Source organism: Chrysochloris asiatica, unplaced genomic scaffold (assembly GCF_000296735.1).
Source record: "Chrysochloris asiatica unplaced genomic scaffold, ChrAsi1.0 scaffold00286, whole genome shotgun sequence".
Taxonomy (NCBI): domain Eukaryota; kingdom Metazoa; phylum Chordata; class Mammalia; order Afrosoricida; family Chrysochloridae; genus Chrysochloris; species Chrysochloris asiatica.
Window position 1 is genome coordinate 970,718 of NW_006408804.1, and position 11,509 is coordinate 982,226.

The 11,509-nt window shown below is 36.1% G+C and overlaps 1 protein-coding gene across 1 annotated transcript in view; it reads left to right on the forward strand.

Moving 5' to 3' along the window:
• The window catches only part of PHIP (pleckstrin homology domain interacting protein), a 166,999-nt gene that overhangs the window by 29,341 nt on the left and 126,149 nt on the right, over positions 1-11,509 (forward strand). Inside the window, exons 4-5 of the mRNA XM_006874563.1 lie at positions 8,022-8,172; positions 8,258-8,356. Of these exons, the coding sequence (XP_006874625.1) occupies positions 8,022-8,172; positions 8,258-8,356 (250 nt within the window). The remainder of the gene's footprint in view (positions 1-8,021; positions 8,173-8,257; positions 8,357-11,509) is intronic.

The window sequence follows — 11,509 nt, forward strand, 5'->3', positions numbered from 1 at the left end:
TGTCTTCCAGCTCACTGGTTTTACCTTCCATCTCATCTATTCTACTCCTCTGCCCTTTCAGAGTGTTCTCTATTTCTGTTATTTTGTTATTGATTGTTTGAACCTTTTTCTGTAGGTTTTGAATTGTTTCCAATGCTGTGTCTATCTTATTTGATTATTCCTGTTGCACTTTCCTGGCTTCTTCCTTAAGTTTCTCAACTCCATTGTAAAGTGTTTTGAAACATTTTATGATTATTATTTTGAATTCCATCTCAGGCATTTCCAAGGCCTGCCCTCCTTCCAGAATGGATTCCAGGTCTACTTCTAGGTCATTTGTCTCAGACATTTTATCTTGTTTCTGGACATGTGCTGATACGTCCATCTGCTTTTGCTTCTTGGACATGTTGAATGTTTATCTGTGGCCTTAATACTTAATTGATGAGTATATGTTTTGGTATTTTTTATGCTTTCTGTTTGCTTCCAGGAAGGTGTGATCAAGATGTGGGCTTCCCTTTTCACTCTTCTTATTGTTTAACTCTGAGTAACTTTCACAGGTGTTGTCTGTTTCCCTGCTATATGGCAGTTGGTATTGGTTCTTGCCTGGGTTTTGGTGTTTTATAGGCTGTGATTGTAGGTTGGCTGTATGGCAGCAGTTGCTGACTCTTGTGTAATATAGGGAAACAGAGAGTCCTCCAAAGGCAGAAGGGGCAGCATATAACAGCAAAACAATAAAGACTTAAAAACAACAAAAAAAAAACAAGACTGATACTGCAGTCTCTATTCACAGAAAAAAGAGAGTACGGAGAGAAGAAGAAGAAGGAAGGAAAAAAAAATTTTTTTTAAATTAAAAAAAATCTGTAGCCTAATATGAGGTCTCTTTTCTGTGTTAAAAAACAGAACAAAAAGCAAACAAGAAAAGTTCAAGGCCTGCTCTTGGGCTGAGTGTCTGTTGGCCATTTGGTTTTAAGTGGATACTGTCTCTTTAAATTTTGAGGAGATCTATGCGCATGTGTAGTAGAACCCTCCGAGGGTGGGGCTGGAGTATCCACTAGCTCAGGCACCCCTATGGTTACCAGAATGGAGGTACGCAGACAGCAAGGGACCAAGGAAAAGATACCAAAAAAAAAAAAAGAATGTCCACGCCCCTATCTCTTTGGCTCTGTCAGGCGTCCGTGGCTGCTCTGATCCTTTCCCTGCTTTGCCCCACACAAATTGGCGGCTACTGGAGCACCTGAGTGTCCCGAACCAGGAAACAATGGGTTTCTTGCTTCTGCCACAAACTCCCCAGCTGTAAGTCTTTCAACCTTCTAAATATTCCTTTATATGTGGTTCATAGTACTGGGACCATTCCCTGAGCCTTCTTGGTCCTGTATTCTGTGTTGTTCTCAGCAGAGCTCGTCACTACACTTTCACCCGATCTGCCATCTTTTTCCCGAGATATAAATTAATTTTTTAAAACTTTATTGTGAATTGAGTGAAGGTTTGTGGAGCAGATCATCAGTTTTATATTCAGCAAGTCATATACATCGTTTCATTATAACCCCTTCCATTATACCTCTCAGTTAATAATTATGTGCCTTTGAATTAGTTGCGACTCATGGCAACCCTGTATAGAGTTTCCAATGAGCAGCTGGTGAGTTTGAACTGTTGACCTTGTTTTCAGAGTCTAGCACTGATCCTTCAGTGCCATACTGGGAGTCCTCAGTTAACAATATTTATCTCTCTCTTTCTTTAACTCTTACACTCCTTGCTTCTTCTGCTACCTTCCATCTCTCCTTTACCAACCTCCTTCTTGTTTATTGCCTGGTTTGTCACCCATGTTGAAATGTGTTTAGACTCTAGCCTGTGACTAAGTCTCTTTCCTCCTGCAGTCATCATAGAATGTTCCTTTTATCAAGAATAAGTAAACTCTGTTTTAAAGATGCATGCCTACTGTGGATATTTCTTTTGGCAAATATAACTTGATTTAAGAAAACTTCAAAAGATGTTACTTTAAATGTTAATTTTTTTTCAGAAAAATCTTATATGGGACATACCTACTTTCTGGTTTATAGAAACCTTAATTCTGAATAGCTCTGAGTAAATGAATTAATGGTTCTGGTGTGGTGCTGTCAGTTAATGCAGTAAGCTGCAAAAGTCAAAGGCCGCATTTCCAATCTCACCAGCAGCTCCTCGGAAACCCTGTACAGGATTCTGTACAGGGTCTCTCTGAGTCGTATACCGACTTGACGGCCCTTATCAACAATAACATGTAGCAGTAGCGTAGTGGTTATGAATCGGGCTGCTAACTTCAGGGTCAGCAGTTCGAAACTACCATCTGTTCTGTGGGAGAAAGATGACGTTTTCTGCTCCTGTAAAGAGTTACAGCCTCGGAAACCCTGTACAGGCAGGGTCGCTATGAGTCATAACCGACTCCACGGCACATAACAACAACATGTATTGATGTCAACCATGAATTCAGTTAGATAAGCTTGTATTATCAGAAGTTAATCGATGGAAATTTGCCATTGGAAGAAATGCAGTACTCCTCTTTCAGATTTAATTAATCACTATCTATGTTTTCGGAGTCCTGGTGTGGCGCTGTGGGTTAATGCGCCAGACTGCAAAGCCATTTGAACTGCAAGGTCGGTGGTTCAAACTCACCAGCTGCTTTTCGGAAACTCTGTACAGGGTAGCTATGGGTCGGAACTGACTCAGCAGCACTTAACAACACATGTAGCGATGTAGGCTAACCTCTGGACTGCTAACTGTAAGGTTATGGTTCAAACCCACCGGCCGCTCCTTGGAAAACCCTTTACAGGCTTTCTATGAGTCGGAAATGACTCCACAGCACTTAACAACAACAACAAATCTGAATATAAGACAACCTTTAAACATTTTTATTCACAGTTAATTTAAAAAGTAGACCAATAATAACTTTGATATCTAATAACAGTTCTTCATTAATTTGATTATAATTTCTAATTATGATGAAGTCAGACATTAAAAAGTCAGCCTGAATAGTTACTCAGTTTAGAGGATTTGTATTGAAACATGCTCATATGGGTTCTGTTAAGTTGTTAAACATCAAACCAGTTTAATAATTGATAGAAAACTAAAGTGCTGAAAAGAAAACTGGTTATAATAAAAAAATAAGAGTAGACTTGAATTAGGGGACCTGGGTTTTTCTTATTTTCTAACTATGAGTAAAAATAGCTTTCTAAACTTTTCTTAGTGTGGGCTAGAAATCGTTTGGTTTAGTATTTATTGAACCTTTATACATGGCATCCATAGAAAAAATTTAAATAATTTTAGACATGATTTCTACTCTCAAAGAACAAAAAGTAGATGACATTGGACAAACTGTAACCTTTGGGCATCAGTTTTCCTTAACGTATACAACGGGAAGAATATTTATAAGCCTTTTTTCTTAATAAAGAGTAAATAAGTTCTGGGAACACTTGACACAGATTGAGTACTCTAGACATTTCTATATGAGGAAGCTATTATAGTTCAAAAACATTCTCAGAAAATGCAAATTTTATACATTGTAGATTAAATTTGGAGTCCTGGTGTAGTATTGCAAGATAATGCAGTGAACTGAAAAGTAGATTTGAACTGTAAGCTTGGTGGTTCAAACCCACCACCTGCTCCTCAGAAACTCTAAACAGGGTCGCTATATGAGTCGGAATCGACTTAATGACCCTTAACAACAACAAAAAGATTTAATTTAATTCACACAATTATAAGCTTGTAAATTTTGAGAATTTCAGGGACTAGGATTTTAGTAGTTACAGTGTGATTAGGTGGCAAATAGATTTTTAAAAATTTGTTTTTGGTTTAAATTTTAGAATAGTCATAAAGGAAATTTTTGAAAATTTTAGGAGCTGGGATTTAATATAGTAGATTTTTATAGCATGATTACATAGTAAATAGAGACCTTTAAGTAGAATCCATTAATTCCATTAACTTTTCAATGATGATGACAAAATGATGAGATATGTGAGATCTTAGAAACTAACTTTTAGAACCAATTGGGTAGTGAGTGGGTAGTCAACATTTAGGTATGAATTGAAGAGTCTAGTCGAGTTAGAACCTACTGATAACAAAAACACACTGAGCCAGCTTGTTGATTTTTTGTCTCAAAGTGACCTGTTTGACAGAGTAGAGCTGCCCCATGAGGTTTCCTAGGCTGAAATCTTCATGGGAGCAGATGGCAGAATCTTGTCTCCCATGGAGCTGCTGCTGGTAGCCTTTTGGTTGTCAGTTGAGTGCTAAACCATTGTACCACCACTAGGGGACTTAAATGATAAAGGAAGAGTTAGCATCTTGAGTCTCCACAGGTAAATCAGATACAGGTTATATATTCAAGTTCTGATGAACTACATTCATGACTTTTTTTTAAAATGCATTTTATCATTTATAATATGTAGTACATACAGTGTTTCAATATGTGATTTGTTGATAGTAGTCTCAGATGTTCAGTGTTAGGATTTACTATTGTGGTGAAATGCCATTGAGTCAGTTCTGACTTAACAGCGACCCTGTGTAGAGTTTCTGAGGAGTGGCTGATGAGTTTGAACCGCCGACCTTGCAGTTCAAACCAACCTTGCAGACCAGTGCATTATCCCTCAGAGCCATTCCAGGACTAGTAGGCACTAATAAAATTGGGAGGCAGGGCTGGGAGGAAGGTATCTGGCTTTTGTCATAACTCTGATGTAAGTGAGGGACTACTTGTAGTTGGAATGAATATATTAATCATAACCTTTCATAAAAAGGTCTTTTAAAACAGATACTGAAAGTTTTCTTCCGTATTTAGATCCAGTAAGATAGTTTCAACATGGTCAAGATAGAGTAGGTATAATTAAACAACTCTTATGTCAGGTACAATGCTACTTCATATGGTTATGTAATTTAATAATCTCCGGCAGTTTATGAGGCAAGCAGTAACTATAATAGTCCCATTTTTACAGATGAGGACTTAAAAGCTTAACAGGATTAGATTAAATGCCCTCCCCTGACCCCCAAATTTGACTTTAGCACTAGTAAACTAATGATGTTTAAGATTTGTGTATACATCTTTAGACGAGAAGTTGTAAAACTATGGCTGTTGTAGGAAAATGGGGTAGAAGACCTGCTTTTGTAATGCTCTAAGAATCTTTGTTGTTGTTATGTGGTGTTCTTACTCATAGCAATCCTGTATAGGGTTTCTGAAAATAGCTGGTGGATTTGAAATGCTTACCTTTGGTTACCCATCTAGTTCTTAGACTACAGTGGCACACCAAGGCCCATGAATCTTTAGAATTTGTGTTTTTTATTAAAGATGCAACAGGTAGTATGTGATCCCAAAGCCTAAAGTATTTATTATCAGATCCTTTACTGAAAGAGTTTTTGAAAACGATTTGTTTGTTGTTGTTAAATGCCATTGAGTCAGTTTTGACCTATAACTACCCGAGGAGTGGCTGGTGAGCTTGAAAATGATACTTTTGTTTAATTCAGGTTGTAACCATTAATCATGAACACTTGGCCAAAGATTGTTGTTGTTACATCAAGTGATTTTCAGTTGAGAATGCAAGGAGTGAATAAAAGAAGCTCCCTAGTCTGGCTAGTGAGGTCTTGATGAATTATAATTTCATTTATTTTTCTAAATCTTCGTTTGGTATTTTGTGTGTACATGTGAATACCCTGGATGCTCAGTGGTATTAAAATGTTTGGTTACTGGCCAGATGGTTTGCTGTTAGAACACATGAGCACTGCTATAGGAGGAAAGATCTGTCATCTGCTTCTGTAAAAATTAGAGTCTAGGAATCCTCAATGGCTTTGTCCTATGGAGTTGCTATGAGTTGGAATCAAAGTAATAATAATGCTCCTTGTTGTCTTAACACAAGTGTATTTGTAAAGAGTTAGGTGGTGGTTGTTGCTCCAAGTGTCCTCCAGTTGGTTCCAAATCATAGCGACAGCCCATATAGGGTTTCAGCGGAGCAGCTGGTGGGTTTGAACTGCGGACCTTGAGGTTAACAGTCCAGTGCTTACCCTACAGTGCCACACCAACTTCTTTAAAATAATTGTGGTCTTTGGTTAGACTGTATCAGCTTCTGAAAGATGGGATGGAATGACTTGACCCTTCCATTTTGACCCAAATCATATGAATGTAAGGAATTCACACTAAAATTATTTGTACTCATTGAACTTGAATTAGCAAGTCTCAAAAATTTTGGGCTCAGGACTTTATACTAATAAAAATTGAGAATCCCAAAGAGTTTTGTTTATGTGGGTTATAATTGGTATTTACAATACAAGAAATTTCAGTGGAGAGATTTTTTAAAAATAAAATAATTGCATTGCTATTTGCATTTTTACAGATCTCTTTAATGTCTAGCTTAATGGAAGAAAACTAAATTATCATCCTGCCATTGATATTTCATGTGGCCTCCATGTGCTTATGAGAAAATGAGGGTGAAAAGGCAAATAAAGTCAGTTCCTAATAGGTCATAGTTTGGACCTCAAGAACACTAAGCAGTTCCAAACCTTGAGAACTAGAGAATTTGAATATTACAGTGAAATATTTTTTAACTTGTTGCCTAAATATAGAGTGATAAGATTGTTATTGTTAAGTGTGCTGTTAAGTCAGTTCTGACATAGTATACTTTATTTATTTAGACTTTTGTGCTAATATTGTCTGTCAAAAGACTATCAGGATGGATAATAAAAACTTTGGCATGTCATGGTTTCAAACTCTGGCATTAAATTAAGCAATATTGAAATTGTTCTAAAATGTTTTATAATAGGTTTTTGTTGTTAGGTGCTGTCAAGTTGACTCCAACTCAGAGTGACCCTGTGCACAACAGATTTTAGATTTATTTTACAATTCAAACTTGTTTAAGTCAACAGTTGGAATTTTACTTTTTATCTAAACTTTTTTGTGATTGTAAAATTCAGCGTACTAAGTTGCTCTGGTAATGTAGTGGTTATGAATCAGGCTGCTAATCTCACGGTTAGCAGTTCGAAACTACCAGCTGTTCGTGGGAGAAAGATGAGGCTTTCTGCTCCTGTAAAGATTTACAGCCTCGGAAACCCTGTACAGGGTCACTATGAGCAGAACTGACTCCACGACACATAACAACAGCAACAAGGGTTATTAGATTTTGTAATAAAAACATCATTTTAAAGTTTCTTTAATTCTTAGTTCTAAAGATTTGTTTTTGTATTATCAAAGGTACAAAACCTTGTGTTTACTTTTAATCACTTTAGTTAACATGATTTTTTTTTTGGTTTGGAGTGTTTTAAATTACAATTTTAATTGAAATAAAGCATTTTAAGTTATGTTGTTAAAGTGTCATCAAGTTGGTTCTAACTCATAACAACCCTATATAGGGTGTCCAGACTTTTAATTTACTACATTTAGGTTACTTTGATTCTTTAGCCTTGTTCTCTTCACAAGTGCATAAATGATAGTTGGGTATTTTAGTTTGTGCATCAAGTGGTTCCACAGAATAAATACGAGATTTCTTTCCAAGTAAATGTTGAAAATGTGAACTTTTCCAAGTAAAATTGTTACATAGCAGACAAAGTTACTACATATATCTATATTTTAAATTCATATTTTATTTTACTTTTGGTGAAAGTTGACACAGCAAAAATGCTTCCGTTTTGCCGTTTCTAGACATAATAATGATGCAGTGACATTGGTTACATTCTTCAAATTGAATAAACATTACATCTGCTCTCCCATTAATTTAAACTCCCTGCTCTCCAACCTTATCTATGCTTTAAAACAGCTGTTGAGAATTTGGTCTTCTAAAGATATTTTTTAAAGAATGCATCTTTACTTTTTGAGCCAAACTGTTAGTTTAAAGGTGACTTCAGGGGATAGTTTCAGTTCAAGGTTTTAAGGCTTAACTTAGGTCTTGGGGACTCCTCCAGCATCAATAGATTCCAGTAAGTCTGAGTTCTTTAAGAAAATGTTTCGGTTACTACCAAATGAAAAACCTTTTGGAGACTTAGATAACCTCAAAATTGAATTTCTCTAGCAAATATATTTATTTTTGTTTTTCATGTAATAGGTGAAGTATTACAGACATTTAGCACCTGATCATTTGCTGCAAATTTGTCATCGACTTGGACCTCTTCTTGAACAAGAAATTCCTCAAAGTGTTCCTGGTGTACAAACTTTATTAGGAGCTGGAAGACAGTCCTTGCTACGCACAAATAAAAGTATGAAAACATTCCAAGAGGATTTATGCATTCCTTTCTCACTTATTTTTGTCTTTGTATACATAAAAATGTGTGTGTTTAATAGGCTGCAAGCATGTTGTATGGAAAGGATCTGCTCTTGCTGCATTGCATTGTGGAAGACCACCCGAGTCGCCAATTAACTATGGCAGCCCACCCAGCATTGGTGAGTTGTTTGAATTTATTACCTAGTTGACATCCTCTTGGTAAACAGTGCTTTCACAAGTAAACAAAAATGTTTTCTTAGTTCCTTTCCTGTGAAATCAGAGAACTTCATATTATAATATACATTAGCATTCACAAAGAAGGAGCTGTTAAACTCTACAATTTCTTCTATTAGTAAATTAGTAGCAAAGAAGTCATGATAATGTGTTACACAATTTATATACTACACCTTATTTAGACGAATTACCTCATTGTTGTTTTTACCAGAAATAATTTACTAAAATGTGTATTAGTAAGATTGACTTGGTAGATAACAGTCTCATAATTCAGATTAGTTATAATGATGGAAAATAAAAAGTTTATCTTTTAAAAATAAAACTCTCTTTTTTCTTTTTCATGCATTTAAAACTTGAAAGAGAAAAACTTATGCAGGTTGAAATGCCTCTTAAATTAATTAATTGCTTTTACCTTTACTAGCCTCTGAACCTTTGTCTTGCTCCGAATACTGTCACATCCCCCAAACTAATCTTGCTTTCAGTCTCTTCCCCTCACATCTTCCAAACTAGTCTGCTTGCTTTCAGTCTTTGTTCCCTCCCTTCCAGGTGATAATGTGTAACCCTGTAATAGTATTAGAATCCATTTTACCTTCGCTGGTTTGTGTCAGTCAAGGTAGTATAAAGAGGTTAATTCAGATATTTTAATGATTGTGTACTTCTATGACCACCAGGTCTACACTCCTCTACTTGACTTTCAGAGATCTTGATATTTTCATTATAATCTCTCCCTCCACCCCTGCCCCAACCCTCCTGCATTGCATGTAATTCTCCCTATTTTTCACCTGTCCAAATTCTTCTTTCTTTTCTGAATACGTATTTAGTGATAGTATTAACATTTTTCATAACTTTTGCTTAGTGTTTATATGAAGGGGTTTCAAGAAGTTCATGGAACATGGAATTAAAACATAAAAAACTTTTTTTTTTTTATCTTAAACTTTATTTTTAACATAAGCTCCTGCAAGGTCAAGAAACTTTTGTAAGTGATGGTTGTTGTTTTTAAATGCTGTTGAGTTACTTCCGACCCATAGTGACCCTGTAATAGGGTTTCCTAGAAGTAGCTGGTAAGCTTGTACCACTGACCTTGTGGTTCAAACCGACTTTGCAGTCCAGCGCATTAACCCACAGTGCCACATCAGGACATTTAGTCCATCCTTAAAGAACTAATAGAATTTAAACATGTCGATGTAAACCTTTTTCCATTATTAACTGAAGAAAAATGGGTGTACTTTAAAGATTTTTTTTTAAGATTAGGAAACAAAAAGAAGTCAGAAGAAGCCAAATTAGGACTGTAAGTGGGGGCAAAATGATTTCCCATGAAAACGCTCTCAAAATTGCCCTTCTTAGATGAGAGGAATGAGTCATAGGAGCATTGTCATGGTTGACAACTCTCTTTGTATAGCTTTCGTTGAGTGTTTTTCTGCTAAAGCTTCGGGTAACTCTCCAAAAGCTCTCAGATAATAATCAGATGTTGTCATTCTTCAGCCCTATAGAAAGTCAGTAAGCAAGATGCTGTGAGCAGTCCAAAAAAACTGTTGCTGTAATGACCGTTAACTCTTTTTTTTTTTTTTTTTGGAAATGTTTTGTTGTGAATTATGTGATAGTTTACATGTGAGAACATTAGCTTTACATTCATCCTATTGTATATCATTTCATTACCATGGTTACAGTTCCATTCATGCTTTATCAACCAACGAAAGGGTACACCCTGCAAGCCTGCCTCTTGGTTGTCAGCACACAGCTCATCTCTCTCTCTGGGTCTAGAGTCCCCGGCCGCTTCATCTCTCCATGTCATCGTCTCTGTGTCCATCTCTGGCATCATTCTTTCTCTGGGTAGATGACCCTTGCTCTTGATTGATCTTTTGTTTTTACTGGACCACTTCCACTTGTTGGTAGCCATTGCTTTGATTGTGCTTTGTCTTTGGGGTCAAACTGTTAAAACCATCTTCTGTTAAAATTCAGTAACTTCAGGATCTTGATCCTACTTGTTTAAGATTTCCATGGTTAAGTTCTTCTCTTGTTTGCAGCTGATCTGGATGCAACAGTTTTGATACTTACCAAACAAAGTTTGCTCAACTTTAATTTTTCAGTCATAGTTGTAAATGTAAGCTGGACCATTTGAGATATGCATGGTTTTGGTCATTATTTCTGCTGTTAGTCATTGGTCCTTTAAGTAGGCAATGATCATTAATTTGTTTCTTAGAAAATAGTTATGACTGCTTTGCAGCTGTGGATTTTATCTTTAACATGGTCTTGTCTCTTCTTAAAGTAAGTTATCCATTTGTAAACTGCTGACTTCTATGGGGCATTGTCCCCATAAACTTTTCATTGTTTCCATGATTTCACCATTCTTTTATCCAATCTTCACCATAAATTTGGTGTTTGTTCTTGCTTCAATTGTAGTAGACTTCCTGGTGTTCTGATAGGAGCTCTTTTGAAATTGATATTTTATGCTTCTTAGTGCCTCAAATTAGATCCTGTTCAGACATGTTATCTTTAACTTCTGCAGGTTTGAAGGTGATCTCTTTCTCCAGTTGCTTTAAGATTTTTTTGTGGTTTTCTGAAGTTTGACTACATTTTGTTTGTTTCTTTTTATTTTGGGGTTTCTTGAATTCTTAATGTCTTGATTCTGAAAAACAAAACAAAAAACCACAGCTGTTTTAAAATACCATTTAGTTCTATCTGGGACTCCAGTTAAACAAACCATGGCTGGGTGGCTGGCTGTGTACTGTCTCATTGATTCCAACTCAGAGTGACCCTGTGTAGGTCTTCTGAGATTATAAATCTTTATTGGAGCACAAAGCCTCATCTTTCTCCTGTAGAGCGACTGGTGCACTCTTGAACTTCTGACATTAAGTTTAGCAACCTGATTCGCAACCCAGTATGCCACAAGGGCTCCTTAAACAAATCCTAGACTTTCTTATTTTCTTTCTATTACTCTCTTTTATATTTTCTATCTTTTTATGTCTATGTGATGCATTCTGGATCATGTCTCTGATCTAGTTTCTAGTATTTAGTAATACTGAAATATATATATGATAATTGTATTGTGGATAATGATGGATTTTTATATGTTTATGTATGTATGTATATATATATAT